General features: G+C 41.4%; 1 protein-coding gene across 2 annotated transcripts in view; it reads right to left on the reverse strand.

Annotated features, from left to right (window-relative positions):
• Positions 1 to 23430, reverse strand: part of ADGRV1 (adhesion G protein-coupled receptor V1) — a 710193-nt gene that overhangs the window by 565835 nt on the left and 120928 nt on the right. For both annotated transcript variants that reach the window (XM_077462401.1, XM_077462400.1), the window contains exons 12-14: positions 12808 to 12934; positions 5667 to 5852; positions 3857 to 4037 (exon numbers count right to left, since the gene is read on the reverse strand). In XM_077462401.1, the coding sequence (XP_077318527.1) occupies positions 3857 to 4037; positions 5667 to 5852; positions 12808 to 12934 (494 nt within the window). The remainder of the gene's footprint in view (positions 1 to 3856; positions 4038 to 5666; positions 5853 to 12807; positions 12935 to 23430) is intronic.

The following is a 23430-nucleotide window of genomic DNA, read 5'->3' on the forward strand; positions in this document are numbered from 1 at the left end:
TATTTTATTACACCTTTTCATGTGACAACACTGAAGAAATGACATTTTGCTACAATGTAAAGTAGTGAGTGTACAGCTTGTATAACAGTGTAAGTTTTTTGCCCCCCTCAAAATAACTCAACACACAGCCATTAATTTCTAAACCGCTGGCAACAAATGTGAGTACACCCCTAAGTGAAAATGTCCAAATTGGGCCCAAAGTGTCAATATTTTGTGTGGCCACCATTATTTTCCAGCACTGCCTTAACCCTCTTGGACATGGAGTTCACCAGAGCTTCACAGATTGCCACTGGAGTCCTCATCCACATCTCCTTGATGGCTTCTTTAGTAAGGCAGTGGTCATCTTGGAGGTGTGTTTCGGTTTTATATATTGGAATACTGCCCTACGGCCCAGTCTCCGAAGGGAGGGGATCATGCTCTGCTTTAGTATATCACAGTACACCTTGGCATTCATGGTTCCCTCAATGAGCTGTAGCTTCCCAATGCCGACAGCTCTCATGCAGCCCCAGACCATGATGCTCCCACCAACATGCTTGACTCTAAGCAAGGCACACTTGTCTTTGTACTCTTCACCTGGTTGACGCTACACATGCTTGACACCATCTGAACCAAATACATGGTTCCAGTAATCCATATACTTAGTCTGCTTGTCTTCAGCATATTGTTTGTGGGCTTTCTTGTGCATCATCTTTAGAAGAGGCTTCCTTCTGGGATGACAGCCATGCAGACAAATTTGATGCAGTGTCCAGCGTATGGTTTGAGCTCTGACAGGCTGACCCTTCACCCCATTCAACCTCTGCAGCAATGCTGGCAGCACTCATACATCTATTTCCCAAAGGCAACCTCTGCATATGACGCTGAGCACAGGCACTCAACTTTTTTGGTCGACCATGGCGAGGCCTGTTCTGAGTGGAACCTGTTCTGTTAAACCGGTGCATGGTCTTGGCTACCATGCTGCAGCTCAGTTTCAATTTTTTTTTTATAGCCTATGCCATCTTTCTGTAGAGCAAAAAAAAATTTTTTCAGATCCTCCGAGAGGTCTTTGCCATGAGGTGCCATGTTGAACTTCCAGTGACCAGTATGAGAGAGTGAGAGCGATAACACCAAATTTAACACACCTGTTCCCCATTCACACCTGAGACCTTGTAACATTAATGAGTCGGATGACACCGGGGAGGGAAAATGGCTAATTGGGCCCAATTTTCCCATTTTTACTTAGGGGTGTACTCACTTTTGTTGCCAGTGTTTTAGACATTAATGGCTGTGTGTTGAGTTATTTTGAGGGGACAGCTAATTTACATTGTTATACAAGCTGTACACACACTACTTTACATTGTAGCAAAGTGTCATTTCTTCTTCAGTGTTGTCAGATGAAAAGATATAATAAAATATTTACAAAAATGTGAGGGGTGTACTCACTTTTGTGAGATACTGTATATAGTGTAATGCAACAAAAAACTCATGAATCAAGTCCAAATATTAACAAGATTCCACCATAGTGCAACCTTCAGACAGTTCATTGATATCCAGTGACGTCAGTGACCGCCACCTCTAGCTGGAATGCCTGCTCACCTCCCAATGTTGACCCCACATGAAAAAATGTAGGGGTAATGAAGTTCCTTTTTAACTAGGGATGAGCATATATGATCTGATTTGGAAACGTTATTTAATACTCACATGAACCACTGTATAATTGTTATTTCTTGATTATACTGTTGTATTTATTCCATAATTGAAGCATTGCTTGATGTTGAAGCTTGTAGTTTGTAGTTTTGGCAGCAGTTATAGAGCCCACATAAAAATATTTAGTCACCCTGGCATGTAGAGCAAAAACTATCACTAGTAGTGCAGATATAAGAGAGATCTGCATCACATTCAGGTACCACTTCAGTCTTAAAGCGGAGTTCCAACCAAAAGGGGAAGTTCCACTTATTTGCCTCCCAGGCCATCCACTGCCACATTTGGCACCTTTCAGGGGGGAGGGAGTACCTGTTTTTGACAGGTACCTGCTCCCACTTCTGGCTGACTTTGCCACGGCAAACTTATCTGGAAGTTCAGCCCCCCCTCCTCCTTCCCCCGCCGCCGGGCCATTCACAAAGTGCAGCACACTTCATGCATGCACAAACGGCTGTAAAGCCACATGGCTTCACTGCCAGTCTCCCTTACCCAAGATGGTGGCGGCAGCACCGGGGAGCCGATTGAAAAATCAGCTCTGATGAGGGCAACGCTGGATTCAAGGACAGGTAAGTGTCCTAATATTAAAAGTCATCAGCTACAGTATTTGTAGCTGCTGACGTTTATTTTTTTTTTACTGAAATAGCCTGGAGCTCTGCTTTAAAGTGGTTTTAAACCTTCAGGCAGGGGGTTGAACAAAAAAACAACGATCCAATTCCCTCATCCACATATTCGAGGTGGATGGGGGAATCCTCCCGCTGTGGTATTGTGTACTCACAGCAGGGAGCCTTCCCCACTGTCAGAATACAATAATTAGTTTTACCAGCTTGTAGATCACCTTCTGTACAATCAGCCTGTCCACACATGGATTGAAATTCAGCCAGTACCTCCTGAACTAGCCGAATTTTGATCCATGTATGGCTAGCTTTACATACACCTAGTGAAGTGCCTAGCCTCAGGTGATGCACACAGAAGAAAAATCCCCCTATGTATGTTGTACCTGTTGATCTGCAACTGTCTCTTCTCTACATCTGTTCAAAGTCCATAATTTACACAGCATTTCTGAGCTTCCAGAGGCAGGGGGTGGGGATCTGATGTCACACACTGCCCAGCTCAGAGAGGAGGCTCAGAGAGGAGGGCTGAGTAATCTGAGATCTGAGTGGAAATAATGGGCACCCCCCCCCCCCAGCACAATCTCATAGGAAACATGCACAGCTGAGAGTATCAATCACACGCTCCCCATCCCTGCCCACCCTTAATCCCTTGGAGTTGCCACAAGCTGTAAGAAGCGACTCATGCAGATAGCAGAGGGATAGAACTGCAGGCATAAATCACACTTGGTGCTTTGGATTAAGGCAAATACGCACTTAAGAAGGATATGCTTTGTTCAATTTTTAATGTCAAAGGTTTTTAACCAATTTAATGGAGGCCACATAGACCCTCTAACCTGCAACTTTTAAAGGTCATTGAACTCCATATTGCTGATTTACTAAAGGATATGAGAATGTTAGAGATGCACTCATCTCCGTCTCGTCGTGCAATCATCAATACCAAAATTACTGTTTACTTATTTCATTTGCATATGATTGGATAAATATGGTGGTAACAGAAGTATGTGTTATGGCACACAGCTGAGGCAGACGTATGATACGGTGTTAATTTTTATAAACTTTTATTTCTATTACTGGAAGGGTTGAATGTCAGTTTATACATCTGACCTAATATATGCCTTCATAAATATGATCTTACCATGAACGCTCATCCTCTAATCCAAACAGGTTGCTGAGTTACTTAGCAAAGTTAACCTCAGGCAATACTAAGAAGTCAACCCTATAAAAAGCTGTTTCTACAAATTATTCATAAATACAGACAGGATCCCAGACTGGCCTGAATAAATGTAAGAACAAATGTGAAAATTACGTCATCCAAACTGATAATGAGTATTGGCAAGACTCCTTAGTCACAGCTTGTTACGCTTAGCAAAATGAACCAATGAGCTAAACAAAAAGAAATAGATCAGACATAAGATACAGTATATGAGCACCAAAAACTGCTAAATCTATTGCAGATTTCAGTGTCCATATAACCTGTTTAATTCCGCCCAACCTTGATTTAGTCCTGAAATCTCAAAATAAATATTGCAACTTCCAATACGAAGCTGATTAAAAATCAAAATGGTTACCAAAGTTTGTGTCATCTCCTTTGCTTTCATTTATGGTTTGCACTATTCCTTCAGTATTAAATTCAATAACTCCATGGGGATCATCATTTTTTAAAATAGTAATGTTAACTCTTGTAACATCTCCCAGAGTAATAGGAAAATCCCCTTGAGTGCTGAGCACCACTGAGTACATCTCATCCAACTGAAAAAAAAAATGTAATTTTTTAGAATGTGAGTATCACATAATTTATTTTTTTAATTAATATCAGGTATTTATATAGTGCTAATTTATACAGAACTTTACATACTGTACATTCACATAAATCCCTTCCCTCAAGGAGCTTACATTAGTAAGGTAGTCAAATGTTTGTGTCGCCCTAGTTCTAGAGAAAAACAAGAAGGGTTCAAACCTTTAAAGTCTAAGTGCAGCCAAAATAAAACACAGAAAAATCAGCACAAGGCACATCATTTACAGTTAGTAGGAGGTATTCCTTGTGCTGATGCTTTTTTATTTTAATTGAAACCTTCCTGCATCCATACCACCCCATCCCTGCAATCTTCTGGTGTGGCAGTGGTTAAGACAACTAAGGGGCTGTCACAGGCAAACATCAAGAGGGCCTATGTCCGCCCTTTCCACCCAGATTTGCCATTCACAGAAGCAGTACAACAGCTTGTATGATTGAAACACGATCTTTGAATGGAGGGGGAAGACCTATGAGTCAACCTGTCCTTCATTCAACCAGTATAAGCTGTTAAATGGCTTCTATGAATGCAGTAGTTGGCAGAAAGGACTGGCATAGTTGGGCTCTTTTGGTGATAGCCTGTGACAGACCCTTAGTTCTTTTAACCCCTGCCACATTGGAAGATTATTGCAGTGGGGGTGGGCATGGATGAAGGAAGATTTCAACTAAAAAAAGAGACATCAGCGCAAAAGACATGTTATGTCGCTTGTGCTGATTTTTCTTCTTTTTTTTTGCTTTGGCTGCACCTAGGCTTTAAATATAGGCTAACATGTAAATCTAAAATTAAAATACAAATGCGTGAGCTGTCTTTTGTGAAGTAGGTTCATTTGTAGAGGACATATTCTACCAAATACAGGAAATGTTATGGGATTTCCACATTTTTAGATCTCTAAGGTAATGTGATTTTTAAGGTTTGGACCTCTTAAATTAACAAAATGATCACAGTTTACAAAATGCAAAAAGGCAGTGGTTGGCTAACAGTCTTTCCTCCAAATTGGCGCTACCGTGTCTGGGTGCGTTTGATAAATACATACATTTTTTAACTCGTTTGAGGCCAAGATTGATGTAAATAGTTCAATGCTCCTTCTCTAAAATAATAAAAAATGTGTGAATGTGTGTTACAGCATGTTTAAATGCAGTGTATTATTTTTTGCAGGAATTTGAATAATGTGCTATAAATTTGGACATAGATGACGTCCATAAAGTTTCATTCCTAACCACAAAGACAGTGAAATACACTGTGGCTAAAATTCACATGCATCTCACATGTTCCACGAGAAGCCATTAACAAAGGGGCCTGGAGTCTCAGCCTCAGCTCTGTGCATTGCAAAGTGGTGTAATTGGCAAATGATTGGAGCTTTATGCTAAATAGGTGTCAGAGGATTTTCACACCATTATCAATCCTCTGTGATCTGAATAGTGGTTCACAGCTTCTTAATAACCACTTAATCATGTATTGCTGCCTTTGTAGGACATGGCAGTGTATACAACCATTCCTTCAGCTCTTTAAGTGTTAGTTGTGCACAAAGTTAACCCCAGCACAAAGCCTTCAGAAAGAAGTGCAGTCAGTGAGTAAAAACGTCTAATACCTCTGGTATCCCATCCATCCTTGTTAACAATGTAATTACAATCTCCTTTTCACCAGTCTGGAACTCCAGGATGCCTGTATTTCCATAGAATTCGTTGCTGTCCTTTGGCTCGATGGTGTAACGCAGAAATTGTTTGACAAGAGCACCTCTGGATCGAGAAATTCTAAGCTCAATCGAATCTCCTTCCTAGGGATCACAGACACACGTTACACTTCTTGCATGGTCAGAAGGAAAGAATTGAACAACATGAACACCCATAAGCTATTGATATGACATAGTTATTGTGCCTTTTCTTCCATGAAGTGAGCGTCCATACGCTTAGCTCAGATAATGCTATTTGGGCCACAATATGCATGAGCACTGTATCCATGCTGTTTATTAATAAAATACATTGGTTGCAGCCTGGTGTGTTTTAAACCTTACTCTTATATTCAGTGATGTGCTGGAACGCAACAGGCCACATGGATGACTAGATATTATTTAATAAAAGTTGTGGATTCATGAATATTGGAAATAACTTTCGGTGTTACATTAATATGACAAAGCTTATAAAAAAAATGTTAGTGTTTGGATTTACACAGATATTAAGAACAATGTGTCAGAAACCATGAATTAGACTGAGACAGAAGTACAGTTAAATCACACTTGTTTAATAATAATAAAAAAAGGTAAATATAGTCAAAACATAGCCAGAGTTCAGGAACCGAAACGGATAGTCAGACAAGCCAAAACGTCAGGGAGCCAGAGAACAGCATAGTACAACAGCCAGCAGGATCTGGAGCCAAAAGGAATGTCAGCCAAGCAAGTCTTTAACAGGAACACAGGAGAGCGTCTCTAGGGATGAGTCCAAGGCAGAGATCATCTGGACTGGACGGCTTAAGTAGGCAGGACTGACAAGCAGGATATCCTCAACAGGTGAGTCACTGTGGAGAGCTAGGTGTTGGCAATTAGTCGATAGCTGAGCAGCCAGCTCAGAGAAGGAAGAGTCCAGCCCTGACAGTACCCCCGTCTCAATGACCCTCACCCCTCGGAGGTCCACCAGGCTTGAGGGAAAAATGTCTATGGAAATCATGGAGGAGGACAAGGGCATGCACGTCTGAGGATGAGACCAAAAGCATTCCTCCGGACCGTACCCTTTCCGTTGCAACAAGTACTGTATGCGCCCACAGACTGTACTTCATACTCCTCATGGTTCTCAACCTGTACATGGTGAGGACGAGGCACCGAGGTGGTAAAGCAGCTGCAGACCAAAGGTTTTAATAAGGGGACATGAAATACATTTGAGCAACGTATATTAGAAGGAAGGTCTAATGCGTAAGCTACTGAGTTTATCCTGCAAAGAATATGGAAAGGCCCAATAAACTGAGGTGCGAACTTCAGAAAGGGAACACAAAGTCAGAGGTTGTGAGATGACAGCCAGACCCTGTCCCCAACCTGGTAGGAAGGCGCAGGCAAGTGTCTGCGGTCAGCATGGAGTCTGTACCTATCATTAGCATTTCGCAAAGCCTCCTGGACTTGTGCCCAAGTGGAATGAAGACCACGGAGATGCTCCTCAAATGCAGGAATACTCTGCAGAACAAATGAGTCAGGCAACATGAAAGGTTGGAAACCATAGTTCGACATAAACGGAGACAATCGGGAAGCACAATCCAGGGCACTATTGTGAGCAAACTCTGACCATGGTAAAAGGTCTGATCAGTTGTTATGATGGTCAGAAATAAAGCAACGTAGGAATTGCTCCAAGGTCTGATTGGCTTGTTCTGCCGCCCCCTTAGACTGCGGGTGATACACAGAGGAGAAAGCAAGATGAATTCCCAACTGTGCACAAAAGGCTCGTCAGAATCAGGACACAAACTGACTAGTGAAAGTGAGTCTGCAACATACTCCTCCATGGCCTTATCCTCCAAGATCGACAAATGGCAAACCAGGCCACGAGGGGGTATGGCATCAGGTTGAAGGTCAATTGCGCAATCATGTGACTGGTGTGGAGGCAAACTACCGGCTTGACCTTTGTCAAAGACATCGCTAAAGACATTGCTAAAATTGCGGTACTCCGCTGGGGCAGGGAGGAGAGTGAAGAGGTGCAAAGGACCTTGGCTACCTTCTGGAAGCATGTCTTACTGCATTGTGGCGACCAGGAGAGAACCTCAGCATGGAGCCAATCAAAAGAGGGGTTGTGTCTCTGTAACCAAGGATAACCAATAACCAGCAGAAACTTAGGTGAGGAAATAACTAGGAAGTGGATTATCTCATGGTGAAGAGCCCCTATGGCCATGGACAACGGGACAGTCTCACGATTCACATGGGCAGGCTGTAGTGGTTTCCCGTCAAGAGCCTTAATGGCAAGTGGAGTGCCATGCAGCTGCAGCAGAATTGAGTGCTTCAATACAAAGGCAGCATCAATAAACATGCCTGCAGCCCCAGAGTCGATTAGAGCCTGTATCTCGATGGACGACTCAGCCCAAGAAAGGTTAACCGAATCCTGGGGCTTATCCTTCATGATAACTGTGGACGAAAAAACGCCACCTAACGTCTGTCCATGACAGGACACCAAGGTTCGGGTGTTCCCTGAACGTGTAGGACAAGACTTCAAAAAGTGACCTACCTGGCCACAATAAAGGCACAATCTCCCCCTCCTCCTTAGGGTTCTCTCATCCGCAGAGAGACGGAAGCCCAAGTGAATGGGTTAATCTTCACTGACCAACTCTGTACCAGGAGGCATGGGAGATGAGGGAGGTGAGGGAGGCAAGGGTGGGACTGCAAACGTTTGAGACAAATGTACAGCAGGCTTCCACAAGCGCTCCTTAACAGAGTCTTTCTCTGAGTCTGTAGTTAAAGAGGATGGAAAATGTGATCAACTTCTCCAGCTCAGTGTGTATATCTTGGGCTGCTATCTCATCCTTGATGGTATCCGAGAAATCATAAAAAAAAGCAGCCATGAGGACCTCATTGTTCCAAGCAACCTCTGCTGCCAGAGTATGGAATTCAATGGCATAATCGGCAAAAGTTCTCGTACTCTGTTTGATGGACATGAGGCACTTGGCAGCAAAAGCGGAGCATGTGGGAACATCAAATACCCTTTTAAAAGAAGCCACAAACTCAGGGTAACTCAAGACAACAGATTTTCGTGTCTCCCATAGAGGGGTTGCCCAGGCCAAGGCTCTCTCAGAAAGCAAAGATATCACGAAACCTACTTTGCTTCTGTCTGTGGGAAACGCCTAATACAGCATCTCAAAGTATATCTCAACCTGGTTGAGAAACCCTTTGCATTGGACTGAATTGCAGCCAAATCACTGGGGAAGCAGAGCGGAAACAGACATACCTCTTATAGAGGTAATACTCAAGGCGGGTGTCTGCACAGAGACTGGAGCAGCAGCAGGGATGGCCTGCAACACAGGTTGTACCGGAGCAGCCACAGTGGGAAATTCCAGGTGAGCCATGTGACTCAGGAGCGTTTGTAATGCCATGGCAAACTGATCCATGCCGTGATCCTGCTCATGCAATCTGGAAAAAATATTACCAACAAATGGATTGACTGCATCTTCTGAATTCATGGCCTTTGCCTACTTTCAGAAACCATGAATCAGACTGGGACAGAAGTACAGTTAAATCACACTTGTTTAATAATAAAAAAAAAGGTAAACAGAGTAAACATACTCAAAATATAGCCAAAGTTCAGGAACCGGAACGGAATGTCAGACAAGCCAAAACGTCAGGGAGCCAGAGAACAGCGTAGTAGAACAGAAAGCAGGTTCTGGAGCCAGAAGGAATGTCAGCCAAGCAAGTCTTTAACAGTAACACAGGAGATCATCTCTAGAGATATGACCAAAGCGAAGGCAGAGATCATCTCTACTGGATGGCTTAAGTAGGCATGACTAACGAGCAGGATATCATCAACAGGTAAGTCACTGTGGAGAGATAGGAGCTGGCCGCTGATTGGCCAGCTCAGAGAAGGAAGGGCTGAGACCAGCCCTGACACAATGGCAAGCAATGTGCATGACTAATTGGTAAATATACATCAAGAACTAAGGAAAATTGGATTTTAAAGGTGCTGCAACAAAACCAAACACAGAGTTATAAAAATTACAGGCATGCAGTCAATCAATTTCCACATGGGAAAAAGTTGTATTTTTCTCTATATACAATATTTCTCTATATACAATATTGTTATCTACTATCTCCCTCACAGATGGGCCAATATGGGGCAACTTTCTGTCTTTCTCTGTGGTTTCACTAATTGATCCATTTTGGCCATCCCTGTGATTTTGGAGCCATATTTATGCTGGATTTGTATGTTAATTTTCTATCAATATACGAGTAAATTGAGATCTGGTGAATAATACATGGTTCTCTGTGCATTTGAGCAACTGATTAAATGGAATGATTTCATTTGTATAATTATTTGATTTATTATTGTTTTTCTAAAATTATGTAATTTTCAATTTATAGTGACCATATATACAGTGCCTGACAAAAAGTTGTCCTGAAGAAGCCACCGTTGTGGCAAAAGATGTAGATACCCACTCAGTTGCATCTGTTTATGTATTGTATACTTCTGACAAGAATATGTCAGTTTTTAAATGTTTCTAAATAAATGTTGATAATTGTTATATCTTTGCATTTGGTTTTGTTGTGGCACCCTTAAAATACCATTTTCCTTAGTTATTGATGTATATTGTTGAAACAAGGAATGTGGTGCTGATGACTCTCAGATATTCAGGAAATTTATTTATATGACTACTTGGTAAATGTTGACCTTCCTTGCAGTGACATATAAACACAAGTTGAACTATTATTATTAATATACAGGATTTATATAGCACCAACAATTTGCGCAGTGTTTTACAAGGGGATGACAGACAGTACAGTTACATTACAATTCAATACAGGAGGAATCAGATGGTCCTGCTTGTTAGAGCTTACAATCTAAAATGGAGGGCCAGGTGATACAAAAGATAATAACTGTGGTTGATGAGCTGATGGAGAAAATAAAAGTACAGTTGTTGGGTGGAGGCAGGATAGGCTTCTCTGAAGAGGATTTTTTTTTACAGGGGTCGCCCAAAAGTGGATAGAGTTTGAGATAGTTGAATCGATTGGGGTAGGGAATTCAAAAGGATGGGAGAGACTTGAGAGAAGTCCTGGAATTGAGTATGGGAGGAGGTGACAAGGGAACTAGAGAGCAGGAGGTCTTGAGATGAACAAAGAGGATGATTTGGTTGGTATTTTGAGACTAGGTTAGTGATGTAGCTGGGGGCCAAGTTGTGAATGGCTTTGTAAGTTATTGTAAGTATTTTGAATTTAATTAGTTGTGTGATTGGCAGTCAAAGGAGGGATTGACAGCGAGGGGTAGCAGACACCAAGTGGTTTGTAAGGTGAATGAGTCTGGCAGCGGTATTCATGATGGCCTTAATAGGGGATAACCTATTTAAAGCCAATGAGGAGGCAGTTGTAGTAGTCCAGGCTAGAGATAACCATTTAGTGGATTAGGAGCTATGTGGTGTCATTGGTTAGGAGGGGCATATTCTGGATATGTTGGTTGCGGAAGTTGAGGTGGCAAGCCTTGGAAAGTGATTGGATGTGGGGCCAAAAAGAGAGTTCAGAGATCAGGACTATATCTAGCACCCTGCAATGGGTTGATGGGTATGCCATTGATTTTCACAAGGGGAAGTCAGGGAAAGGGGCACGTGGGGGGAGGAAATATTATGAGTTCAGTTTTGGACAGGTTGAGTTTGAGGAAGTGGTGTGACATCCAGACTGAAATGTTGGTCAGTAAATTAGTGATGCGTGAGGAGACTGATGTTGTGAGCTGACGGGTAGAGAGATAGATTTTGGTGTCAGCATAGAAATTATATTGAAAGCCATGGGAGGCTATCAGCTGGTCCAGGGGGGAAGTATAGATTCAAAATAGAAGAGGTCCAAGAACAGAACTTTGGGAGACTTTGATGGAGAAAGGAAGAGGAGAGGATGAAGTAGAATTGTAAGCAACACAAGGTGCAGTGGGATAGATAGGATGAGAGCCAATAAAGAGCACACTCATGGAGATGAAAGGAGTAAGGTTTTTTGAGGTGGAGGAGGTGGTCAACCTTATCAAAGCTGAAACGCCCAGAAGTAGGAGTACAGAATAGTGTCCATTGGTTTTTGCTGTTAGTAAATCACTTGTGAGTTTTAGGAGAGCAGTTTCTGTGGAGTCTTGAGGGCAAAATCCAGACTGAAGGGGATCAAGAAGGATATTCTTAATAAGGTGTTCAGTCAGTTGGTTGTAGACCAGGCATATAAGGAGTTTGGAGGCAAAGGTGGGGCAAGGAGATGGGGCATAGGTTGTTAAGATTGATGGGGTCCAAGGAAGGCTTTTTAAGTATGTGGTTGACTAATGCGTGTTTTAGAGAATTTTGGAAAATGCCAGAAGAGAGGGAGAGATTGAAGATGTGGGTTAAAGAGTGTAGCATAGATTTAGAGGGTGACCGCAGTATTTGAGAGGGAACATGGGTACGGGGGACAGGTGGTTAGGTGGGCGTTAGAAATAAGTTTCGCTAACTCATCTATAGTAGCATGGTTGAATAAGGGAAGTGTTGATTATACTGTACCTGTACTGTAGCAATAGGTTGTAGAAATGTATTATGTTCATAAATATATGTGACAAGCATATAGTTACTTTTTATATATGAATACAATACTTTATTTGCTGATTGCATGTTTATTCCTGATTTTGCCCTGCTGATCCTTATTAAAATGGAGGCCCGGTCCAAACTTATCTAAGCCTAAATGTACTCCCACAACCCATTCTAAGCCCTATACTAACTATCCTGTAAAGGAAACATGTGTATACTTGCCTAACATAACAACAGATTACTTTAGGGCTCAGAATTGGGATGAGAGTAGATTTAAGCTTAGATAAGTTTATACTGGAATTCCACTTCGTCTCACAATCAGACAAGTCAAGCTTACTGTAAATATACCCACCTGGAACATTCTGGATCGCCTAAAAACACAACGGTCCTAGGCTTTAGGTAACATGACAGCCTAGCAGCAGTGTTATTTTATTTTATGGCAGAAAAATTGTACTTTTTAAACTCCATATGTACTCTAGTATCTTTTGTGATATGTGAATGATAGTTTCAATTTAAGTAACCACTATACTTACTTTCACATAAAAGGGACCTTTGAAAAATGGGGAAAATTCAAACACTCCACCAGGATCATCGTTCCCAAGTACAATGAGCTCACAGCTGGTGAATCCAGACTTGATAACCTGATTCTCTGCACTGACCCTTGAAAGTATATAGAATGAATATAGTTAGTTCTATGGAAATATTAAAAAAAAACAATATTACATTTCATTACTATAGAGAAGGAAATAAGATTAATGACAAACAAAATAACATCAAACCATCAAAGACATTTTCCTGAGCCTAGAAAACAATAAAGGATTCTTTCTACTTGAAAAAGGTGACAAATGCCATTTCGTTTGGTTGTCCTACATCAGACAATCATGTACAAACCCCATCTCAGACTTTTGATTTACCAGGCCGGTAGTTATAGTGGGTTGTCTTACAGTGGAACCAAAGTCTAAATGTAATAACTTGCGAGCAGACAGAAGAGACGTGCAATTTCTTTTCTGCAATAAAATAAACTTACCAGACTGCTTGCAGTCCTCTTACACTAAGTTCTGCATGTGCAGCTCACTTTACATTCCATCTTGGTGTCTGACTGTGTGTTACCATCCTGGGATGACTGAACTCATGCACATGTGTGAGCCAGTCAATCAAGATGGCCATAGACTGGCACCTGGGGAGAGGGTGCTGGTGTCACCGAGGTACCTCAGGGGAAACAGACTGCAACTTGGAGCAAGTGTTAGCATTGCAGACTTTATATAAACTTTAAGGGATTCCAAGGATTCATGTCCCTATACACCTGAATGTACTTAAAATAGCTCCACTATAAGCTTTACGGAGATAATTTGCAGGATACACAACCGATACTTTGATAGTATGTACATCCTAATACTGTACTGCACTGCACCTTGTGAAAATGTCTTACAGGACTTTAATAGTTAAATAGGCCAAACATATAATAAACAGAACTTACTAAAAAAAAAAAATGGTGCACATTTTGAATGTAACAACAGAGCTGAAATTGTAAGAGCCTAGAAGTTTTTGTGTTGATCTTCAGATCATGATCAAGTGGAATCCAGTGGCATATAGGCCTAGACTATCTATACTGCCTCCACGTAAGTCAAGTTTAAAAATAAATTCCAGGTATGGATATTTTATTCATAGTTACTAGTTGCCTATATATATATATACCATACCTGGTCAATGCCCATGGAAACTGGAAATCATTAAAGTTGACACCACTACTACAGTGATCGCCACTTGCTTCTGGGTTCCCTACTGAGCAGCTGAGCTGCTGCATTCTGAACACAGTAACTCAGAATGGGCACCATTCAGAGAATGCTTTGTATTTTCTGAATGAATGTAAGCCTTCTCTGGTTAGAGTTTGGGTTTGGTGGAGAGGTGGGGCAATAACGCCATGCTCTCCACCTTGTTCAAACAGAGAATGCTATGCATTCAATCATTTATGATTGGCACCTGTGCTAAGTGGCCAACCTCTTGTATTCGCAATGCAGCAGAGCAGCCACAAATAATGGGACCCAGAAGCAAGTGGAGATCACTAGGCATCTGTATTTCCTTTTGTTACGAATCAAAATTCAGACAAAATTTGTGTTATCTTGAGAAAGAATAGTAAATGAATGTGTTTCTTTCAGATGTTTGAAGTATCCAAAATCGCATAACGACACAACAGATGATCCAAATAGATTTGGCGCTATTTAGCTTTTATGTCGCATTAACATTTTTCATTATTATAAAAAATGCACTACATATGAAATGGAAAGGTATTGCAATAAATACAGAAAGGTTAAAAAAAGGGAAATAGGATGATGATTCCTATTTATTGTGTTTGGTTTGGATGGTGGTGGATCCATTAGAATCTGAGAATTGTTACAAAAAATGAAACTAAAATAAATGTCATACCATTCGTTATGTTATGATTCAGAGATCATGATAGATCCACCTTCATTCAGCTCAAACATAAGTTAAAACAAATATAGCCAATCTTTGGTATTAACTTCCTAATACACATTGATTCAGAACAATGAACATACAAAACAATTCTGAAAATGAATTATTCTAACATAACGAATATGAGGAATCAAAATAATTAATGAACAAATATGAAACAAAACTGATTTTTCTATTGAGCACATCTCTAGAGATCACTGGAGTAGTTGTGTCGGGGCATTGACCAGGCATGGTATATATATAGTTACATTGTCCAAGATGGATAAGGGCCCTTTCATATGTGCTGTCCGATCAGGTCCACCTGTCAGTTTTTCAGATGGACCTGATTGGACCCTCCATTCAACCATGGGGAGTGGCAGATTTCAGCGGACACATGTCTGCTGACATCTGCCGTTATCTGATCAGGTCCCATCCACAAAATCCAGACGGATGGAGGTCCTATTTTCCACCTGTCTGCCGGATCGGATATGATCAGATAAAAATGGGCAGGTGGTCCCCATACAGGAGAGCAGGACTGGGTCTGTCTCCACTCTGCTCAGTAAGCAAAGACAGACCTGTCATCCACCTGCTCAGCAGGGATTAGTGGAGGGATCCCCCACTGAGCAAGCAGATCCCACAAAACAGAGGCGCCCATGTGAAATGGGTCTAAATATAACTATATATAAAATTTCCATACCTGGGATTCTTCTTCGGGCTGTGTCCTTTCTGACACTACATTCTGACCCTCTCATTTGCTATCAAATGCCTGAACCTTTACTGTCCACTGAAGATTTGACATTGGACAGCTGAATAAGTAGGGGTAAAATTTAATATCAATTTGGACAGACGTTGAGGCTCTACATACTGCTCAATCCTAAGTTTCAAGGGTCCCCACACAAATCATGAAGACTAAAACTAGTACTTGCAAGCACTTTAGTGGTGTTGTTACTTTAGAAACATTTCAGAACACGTCAGGGTTGTTTTAATAACTAGCTACAAACATGGATTAAACCAGTTCTGCAACATTTTTATACAAAACTAATATATTTTGTACCACTAAACAATGTTTTGCATTACAATATGGCTTACGGCTTCTTATTGTGCAGTATGTTGTACATAAACAAACTTTCTTGTTATGCATACATATGATAGCTTGTTGACTATACTGAAAATATAGATTATTGAGAAACTGAATGTAATCTTTTTCGTTGACCCCATACAAGGAACACCTATCATTGTATAAGGCAAATTTATAACCATATTTTTACAGTAAAAGTAGAAGTGATAAACATTGAAATAGTAGAAAGCAAGAAAATACATTTAAAGTGCACAATAAATTGTGAGCTGCTGGGAGCTGTGAAGTAGCAATGCCATTTCACTTTAATTTATAAGCAAAATTGCAAGGTATTTGTGTGTCTTAGGCCAAGTGGCCATAATATAATACACCTGTAAAGTATATTCATAAAAACATGTTAAGGGAATGAAAGCCCAACTGCAACCATTGTTTAGCATGGAAGGGTTACCCATAACTTCCTGTCCTCATCACGAGAGTCATTGATACAGGAAGTTGCGGGGAGTCCTCCCAAAGGTGATAGAAACAGCAGGTCCTAACACATACCCACTCTACTAATAACAGACATGTTTTTTGTGTGTGTGTCCTCAATGGAAAGATTTTCCCTAATTCCTGGTCTCAGTGACAGAGATCCTGCACATCCCTAGTTTTAGCTAGAGTTGGGACTGAAAGAAATCACATTATTTATTGTACTAATTTATACAGTTATGAACTTTAGAGAATATTTTACCATTTGCTTGAGCTCTTGTCCATAATTCGGCCTAAAAATTGTATCATTACACCCATTAGGCCCAATGTGGATGGAAGCTGTTTAAACTACTAGTTTGTTTTTGAATTGTGGAAAGAGCATGGTGCAACTAAAATGAACTCATGCAAAGTTGGAATATGTAACATTTTGTGTGTGATAGCAGAACTATCTCAGACTAATGAGACTATAGCCTCACAAACAAACACACATTTCTAATGTATTACCCCTACAGAATGTATATGTTCCACAAACAGATCTTTTCTGGATCTGATGAATAGAGCACAAAGGTGTGCAAACCATGGTAGCCAACTACAACTCACCATTACAGTCAACTCACATTACAGAAAGATGAATTTCATTTTGTTTATATAGATGTATGTATTGTGCACCGTTTTGTCTTACTGAACAATATACAGTATATCACCATAAACAGAGCATGCAGGTAAGTGAGTAGACTGATTGACATGCAAAGGGGTACATTTCATCTTCATGCAAAAGTATTGTTTGTCAGAAGCTGATACACAATAAAAATAGAACGAGGCATAGTCATTCTTCACTCATTTCACACAGGTTGTTACACTTACCCAATGTAAACCACAAATCTTTCTGTTTCTACCCTGGCAAAACAGGAAAGGAGTCGGGAGGAAAAGTAAGGGATTGAGGAAACATTCTGCCAAAACCTCAATAAACAAGCTAAGAGTAAAAAGACACTTTTATTCTTTCAGCACACATAACACTGCTGACTTTATAGGAGCCCTATTTGTTGGGTGCTGCCCTGTTTACAAAGCCTTTAAAGAGAAATGTCAGTTCCCTCTAAAGAGGGATGACCCCTCGACCAAACAGTATGTCAGGATCCATTTATAACATCTCCTGCCAACCCTCTTCCTGTATTTCTGCTGCCAAGCTCCAGTCTGTGGCTGCTGAGCAAATTCTGTATCGTTTTACTTGAAGCCAGACCAAGCACTGCTTCTTTACTTTCATCTTTGAATGTGTGAAAAGGCCTATTCTGTTTGTAGCCATCATACAGTATGTGATCACCATTCAAACAAAACATTGAATACTTATTAATATATAGTTTAGATATTTCTTTAAAACAGCACCACCCAAATATTTTTCGTCTGCACCCACATTACTTTAAAGTATAAAGAAAAAACTTTGTTTCACATGTCTAAAGTGCAACAATAAAATAAAAAATTCCTTTAAATATAGTGTCTGGGTGTCCCCCTTAGTGTGCCTGTAAGTGGTGCATTTGTAGCATATATATAACATTCTGCAGCAAAAAATGTAATTTCTAAAGAAAAAAAACAAAAAACTACTCAAATCCCATTTAAAATTCACAGTTACAATTACCACTACCTGGCTATTGAAAAAATAAAGAAAAAAATGGAATGCCCCCAGCCCATACCAGGCCCTTCAGGTCTGGTATGGATTTAGAGGGGAACCCCAGACCAAAAGTTTAAAAAAAAAAATGGGTTGCCCCCCCAAAACCCATACCAGACCCTTATTCGGGCATTCAGTCTGGCAGGTCAGGAAGGGGGGGGTGAGCGAGCACCCCCCTCCTGAACCATACCAGGCCACATGACCTCAACATGGGGGGTGGGTGCTTTAGAGCAGAGGGGGCTCTGCCTCCCACCCCAAAGCACCTTGTTCCCATGTAGATGGGACAAGGGCCTCACCCCCACAACCGTGGTCTGTGGTTGTGGGAGTCTGCAGGCAGGGGGCTTATTGGATATCTGGAAGCCCCCTTTAACAAGGGGGCCCCCAGATCCTGGAACTTCTCCCTATGAGAATGCGTATGGGGTACATAGTACCCCTACCCATTCACCAAATAGTAATAAAAACAAGAGACAAGTTTTTGACAAATCGTTTTATTAAAAAATAAAAAATAGTGTCCCCTAATCTAAATCCATCATCAATCAGGCTGCCCACTGACCCGAAAAACTAAATTTAAAAAAAATGCTCTGGCTTCTGGGAGGGCTGCCAGCCGAATGCCTCGTCTGAGCATTGACAGTTCTTATATATCTAAGGGGCAGGGCCACCTGGCTACATCACCTGGTAGCACTGCCCCCTTCTGGCATCATGGACTGGTGCATGCTGGGCCTGTGACGTCACAAGCAGGCGGGGCCACAATTTGATGTTGGCGACGATGGATTTACATTGGGGACATTATTTTTTTATTTTTTAATAAAGGATTTGTCAAAAACTTGTCTCTTGTTTTTATTACTTTTTGACACTTTTTTGGTGAATGTACTACGTACCCCATACTCATTCACATGGGGGAGGCGTCGGGATCTGGGGGCCCCCTTGTTAAAGGGGGCTTCCAGATTCCGATAAGCCCCCCGACCGCAGACTCCCATAGCCACCAGCCGCGGTTATGGGGATGAGGTGCTTTGGGGTGGGGGGTCCCTTCCCCAAAGCACCCACCCCCACGTTGAGGGCATGTGGCCTGTTATTGTTTGCTCGTCCCTCCCTTTCCTCACCTGCCAGACAATAAGGGTCCGGTATAGATTTTGGGGGGACCCCGTGACGCTTTTGTTTTAAATTTTGGCATGAGGTTTCCCTTAAAATCCATAACAGACCCAAAGGGCCTGGTAAGCATTGGGGGGGTACACCATTTTTTCTTAATTTTTTACCCAGCACTTTTTTTTATTGTTCAGTTGGCAAATCCATTGACAGCTGATGACTCATTGGTTGTTAAGGACGCTCTGGACGACTTCCCGGCCCTGCTACTTAACAACCAGCTTACACTACACACACAAAGCTTTGCCCAATCAGGGAGCAGAATGTTAATAGGCAAATGTTGGGCATGAAATCATGCTCGGGCCGATCCGTTTACCCAACACTATCCAACATGGGGGCACCTTGGCAGGTTGCCATGTTGATGAGGACAGGGGCCTGGTGCTTGTGGGAGTCTGTTGGCAAGGGGGCTTATCGGAATCTAGAAACCCTCTTTAACAATAGTCACCCTTTATATGACTAAGTAAGGGGTACATAATAAAAAAAGCGAGTACATAAAAACACTCACAGTTCTTGACAAGACCTTTAACCACTTCCGGACTGCCGCACGCTAATATACGTCCTAACTTTGAAGAGGAATATTGTTATTATGGCAGCAGTTAGCTGCCATAACCCCGGTATTCTCTTCTTCAGCTGGCAGTCCGGTTTCCAATATTAGTGGTCTCTGTGGCGGATTTTCAGCGAGATCACTTTTATCGGCAGTGAGAGAAGGCCTCCCTCCCACCATGCTGCGGTGCCCTCCACCACTTACCGGAGCCGTCGGCATTGGCGGAGGTGATCGGATGCTGTCCCTTGTGTGACATGGAAAAGAGTGAGGGGAAGATGGCCCCCACCTGTCTCCATATCATTGCAGGGCAGAAGCGACGTCAAAACGTCAATTTTGCCCATAGCTCTTAAAGGGCCATTTAAAAAAAAAATTTTAAATGACTTTTTGACCTCAGATCTCACATTAAAGAGGTCATGTCATGCTTTTTTTCTATTACAAGGGATGTTTACATTCCTTGTAATAGGAATAAAAGTGACATGATTTTTTTTAAAAGTACAGTGTAAAACAAAAAAAAAGTTAAATAAATAAGAAAAAATTTAAAAAAACGTAAATGCACCCTGTCCTACCAAGCTCACATGCAGAAGCGAACGCATAAGTGAATAGCGGCCGCATATGAAAATGGTGTTCAAACCATACATGTGGTATCGATATAGAGCGAGAGAAATAATTCTAGCCCTAGACATCCTTTGTAACTCAAAACATGCAAACTTTAGAATTTTTTAAACGTTGCCTAGGGAGATTTTTAAGGATAAAAGTTTGTCACCATTCCACGAGCAGGCGCAATTTTGAAACATGACATGTTGGGTATCAATTTAAATTATCTTTCACCATATAAAAAAAATTGGGCTAACTTTACTGTTATCTTATTTTTTAATTTAAAAAAATGTATTTTTTCAAAAAAATTTGCGATTGTAAGACCGCTGTGCAAATACGGTGTGAAAGAAAGTATTGCAATGACCGCCATTTTATTCTCTAGGGTGTTAGAAAAAAATGTATGTTTGGGGGTTCTAAGTAATTTTCTAGCAAAAAAAAAACTGTTTTTAACTTGTAAACAACAAATCTCAAAAAAGAGGCTCGGTCCTTAAGTGGTAATAAAACTCCAAAAAGTCCCACAATGTAAATCCACTGTCAATCACATTGTCATTTGATGCAAATTCAGGTCATTCGTGATGAACAATGCCTGCTGAAAGAAAAAAAAAAACGCTGACCCTGACAAGATCCTCTGCAACTACTTACCCATGAATGATGGCTCCAGCACATGACAGCTATGTATAAACAAAGATGAAAAGGCCACATACTAGTGGGGTGTCTAGTCGGCCCCAAAAGTTTAGGGCCCATGCCAGTCTTCCATATGCCTTTGAAAACCATATATGGCTTCCCCCTAACTCAGGAGCAGCTAATATCTCCCTTTTTAATGCACAACCAGGTGTCCAGATCAACATGGAAAATTTAAAAACCCATTGATTTTTTTAGTTTTCACCAATGATTTACTAAGTTCATTTGTGGACCAGTGCCACATGTATGCCCAACAATTTATAGTCAACAACCCAACTTCATATTATGCCCATGCTTATGAATGGAAACCATTAACAGTGGAGGAATTCAAGATCTTTTGGACCTCACATTTAATATGTGAATAAAATAAAAATAAATTACTCTCTTACTGGTCCACTGACCCATCCATCAAATGCCCATTTATTTATCTGTTATGCCAATTACACATTATTTCATGCAATCTCTCCTTTGATAACACCCAGTGCCCTCCCCAAAATGACTTTGCATATGATAAACTATATAAAATGCAGCCACTATATATTTTTTGTCTCAGAGAAATTGTCTCAAATTTACAGTATATCCTGGGCAAAAACATTTGTGGGGATGAGTCGCTTATCCACTTCAGAAGGCAGGCTGGGCATCAAGCAGTCCATCCCCAGTAAAACTCTACAAGTTATGTGACAGAGCCACATGGTACACTTATGCGTTCTGCATGTACAAAGGCATGGACACCCAGCTGCATCCCCCTAACTGCCCAGATTATATTGGAACAAGTGGAAAAGCATTTGGAACCTTGTATTCCCACTCTTTGAAAATGGTTATCATCTCTACGTTCATAATTATTATACCAGCTTGCCCCTTTTCTGCAATCTTTACCAGAAGAAAACATTATACTGTGGCACTGTGAGAGCTAATTGGTAGGGCTTCCCTCAAAGAGTGGTAAATACAAAACTAAAAAGAGGGGAGCAGTTGCAGAATGAAGAAGTATTGGCTATAAAGTAAAGGGACAAACGAGACATATATATTGTTTCTTCAGTTCTCAATGACACCACTGTTCAAATCCACAGAAGGAATGGCCCAGTCCAGAAGCCTGAATGTGTACATGAGTACAATTTGTTCATGGGGGGAGTCCTTTTTAATGATCAGATGATCCAGCCCTATCTTGCAACAAGAAGAATCTGCCACTGGTATAAGAAAGTCTCCATTTATCTTTTCAATTTGGCAATATATAATTCTTATGTTATCTATCCACTGAAAGACCCAAACCCTTTCTCCGACACCAAGAAGAAATTGTCACTGCTCTTGTGTACCAGGAAGGCCTCCCACCAAAAAGCATTTGCTCAAATACAGTGAGCAGACTCCACAAATGCCATTTTCCAGAAAAAAAATGTAGGGTGTGCTCCAGAGGGGAAGTTAGACACAACATCCTTTATAATTGTCCCCAGTGTCCTTCCCAACCAGGCCTCTACATAGGAGAATGCTTCTGCTTTTACCTTACTTCTATAATAGTAGTGAAGTATGGTGAACGTAGTTCACCCCATATCTGACCATTTGCCTTCACACTCATAATGTCTCTGCCTGCTCCTGAACTGACCTTGGACTGTTATTCAGCCACACCTCTGCCTGCCACCTAAACTGACCATGCCTCTCCCAGCCACCAGAACGGACTCTGGCCTGTTATTCAACCATGCCGCTGTTTGCAACCAAAACTGACCATGCCTCTGCCTGCAATTTTTAAGGACCCTGGCTTATTTATCGACAATACTTTCGCATGCTCCCTGATTGTTTATCAACCATGTTTCTGCCTTCCACCTGAACTGGCCTGACCTGTTAACTGACCATGTTTTTTGCCTGCAACTTGGACTGATCTTTTGCCCTGCTACTGTAGTAGTGGAATTCAAGATAACACAAGGGGCTTCAGAATAGTTTTTCTGAATGGAGAAAACTACATTTTTGGTTTTCTCCTTGTTTTATAATTCCTGAATCAGGGTATGGGGACTGGAGGCTTTGAAAAGATTTGGATAGGAAGAAGCCTCTACTCCTGTGCCCAGGTCTTACCTGACTGAGGCCCTAAGGCTGATTTTTCTGCCTGCTCCCGACTAACCGTGGCCTGTTAATTGATCATGCCCCTGCCTGCCACCTGAACAGACCACACCTCTGCCTGCTACCTGTATTGATTTTGGCCTATTTATGGACAATGTTCCTGCCTACTGTCAGGACCAATTCTTTGGCTGTGCTGACCACCTTTGGCTGTTGCTGACTACATCTCTGTCTGATGCCTGTACTGAATCTGGACTGTTTATGGACAGAAATCCTGCCTGCTGCCTGGATGATTCCTTCCGCTGTCACTGACCACATCCCTGTCTGCTACCTGGACCAATGATCTCCTATGTGGACAACTGCACTACTAAAACCACAGGTAATCTTTTTTATTCTTTGCTCAGTAAAATGTATATTGGAGTGTAGTTCTTGGTACGTACATGCTATATTAGAAATATCTGGGCGTGGCCTAACCGGGGACAGAGATGGACGCCTGAGCCCTTTCC

Source organism: Lithobates pipiens, unplaced genomic scaffold (genome assembly GCF_037356315.1).
Source record: "Lithobates pipiens isolate NorthernLeopardFrog02 unplaced genomic scaffold, aLitPip1_a1.2 Scaffold_3, whole genome shotgun sequence".
Classification (NCBI taxonomy): Eukaryota; Metazoa; Chordata; class Amphibia; order Anura; family Ranidae; genus Lithobates; species Lithobates pipiens.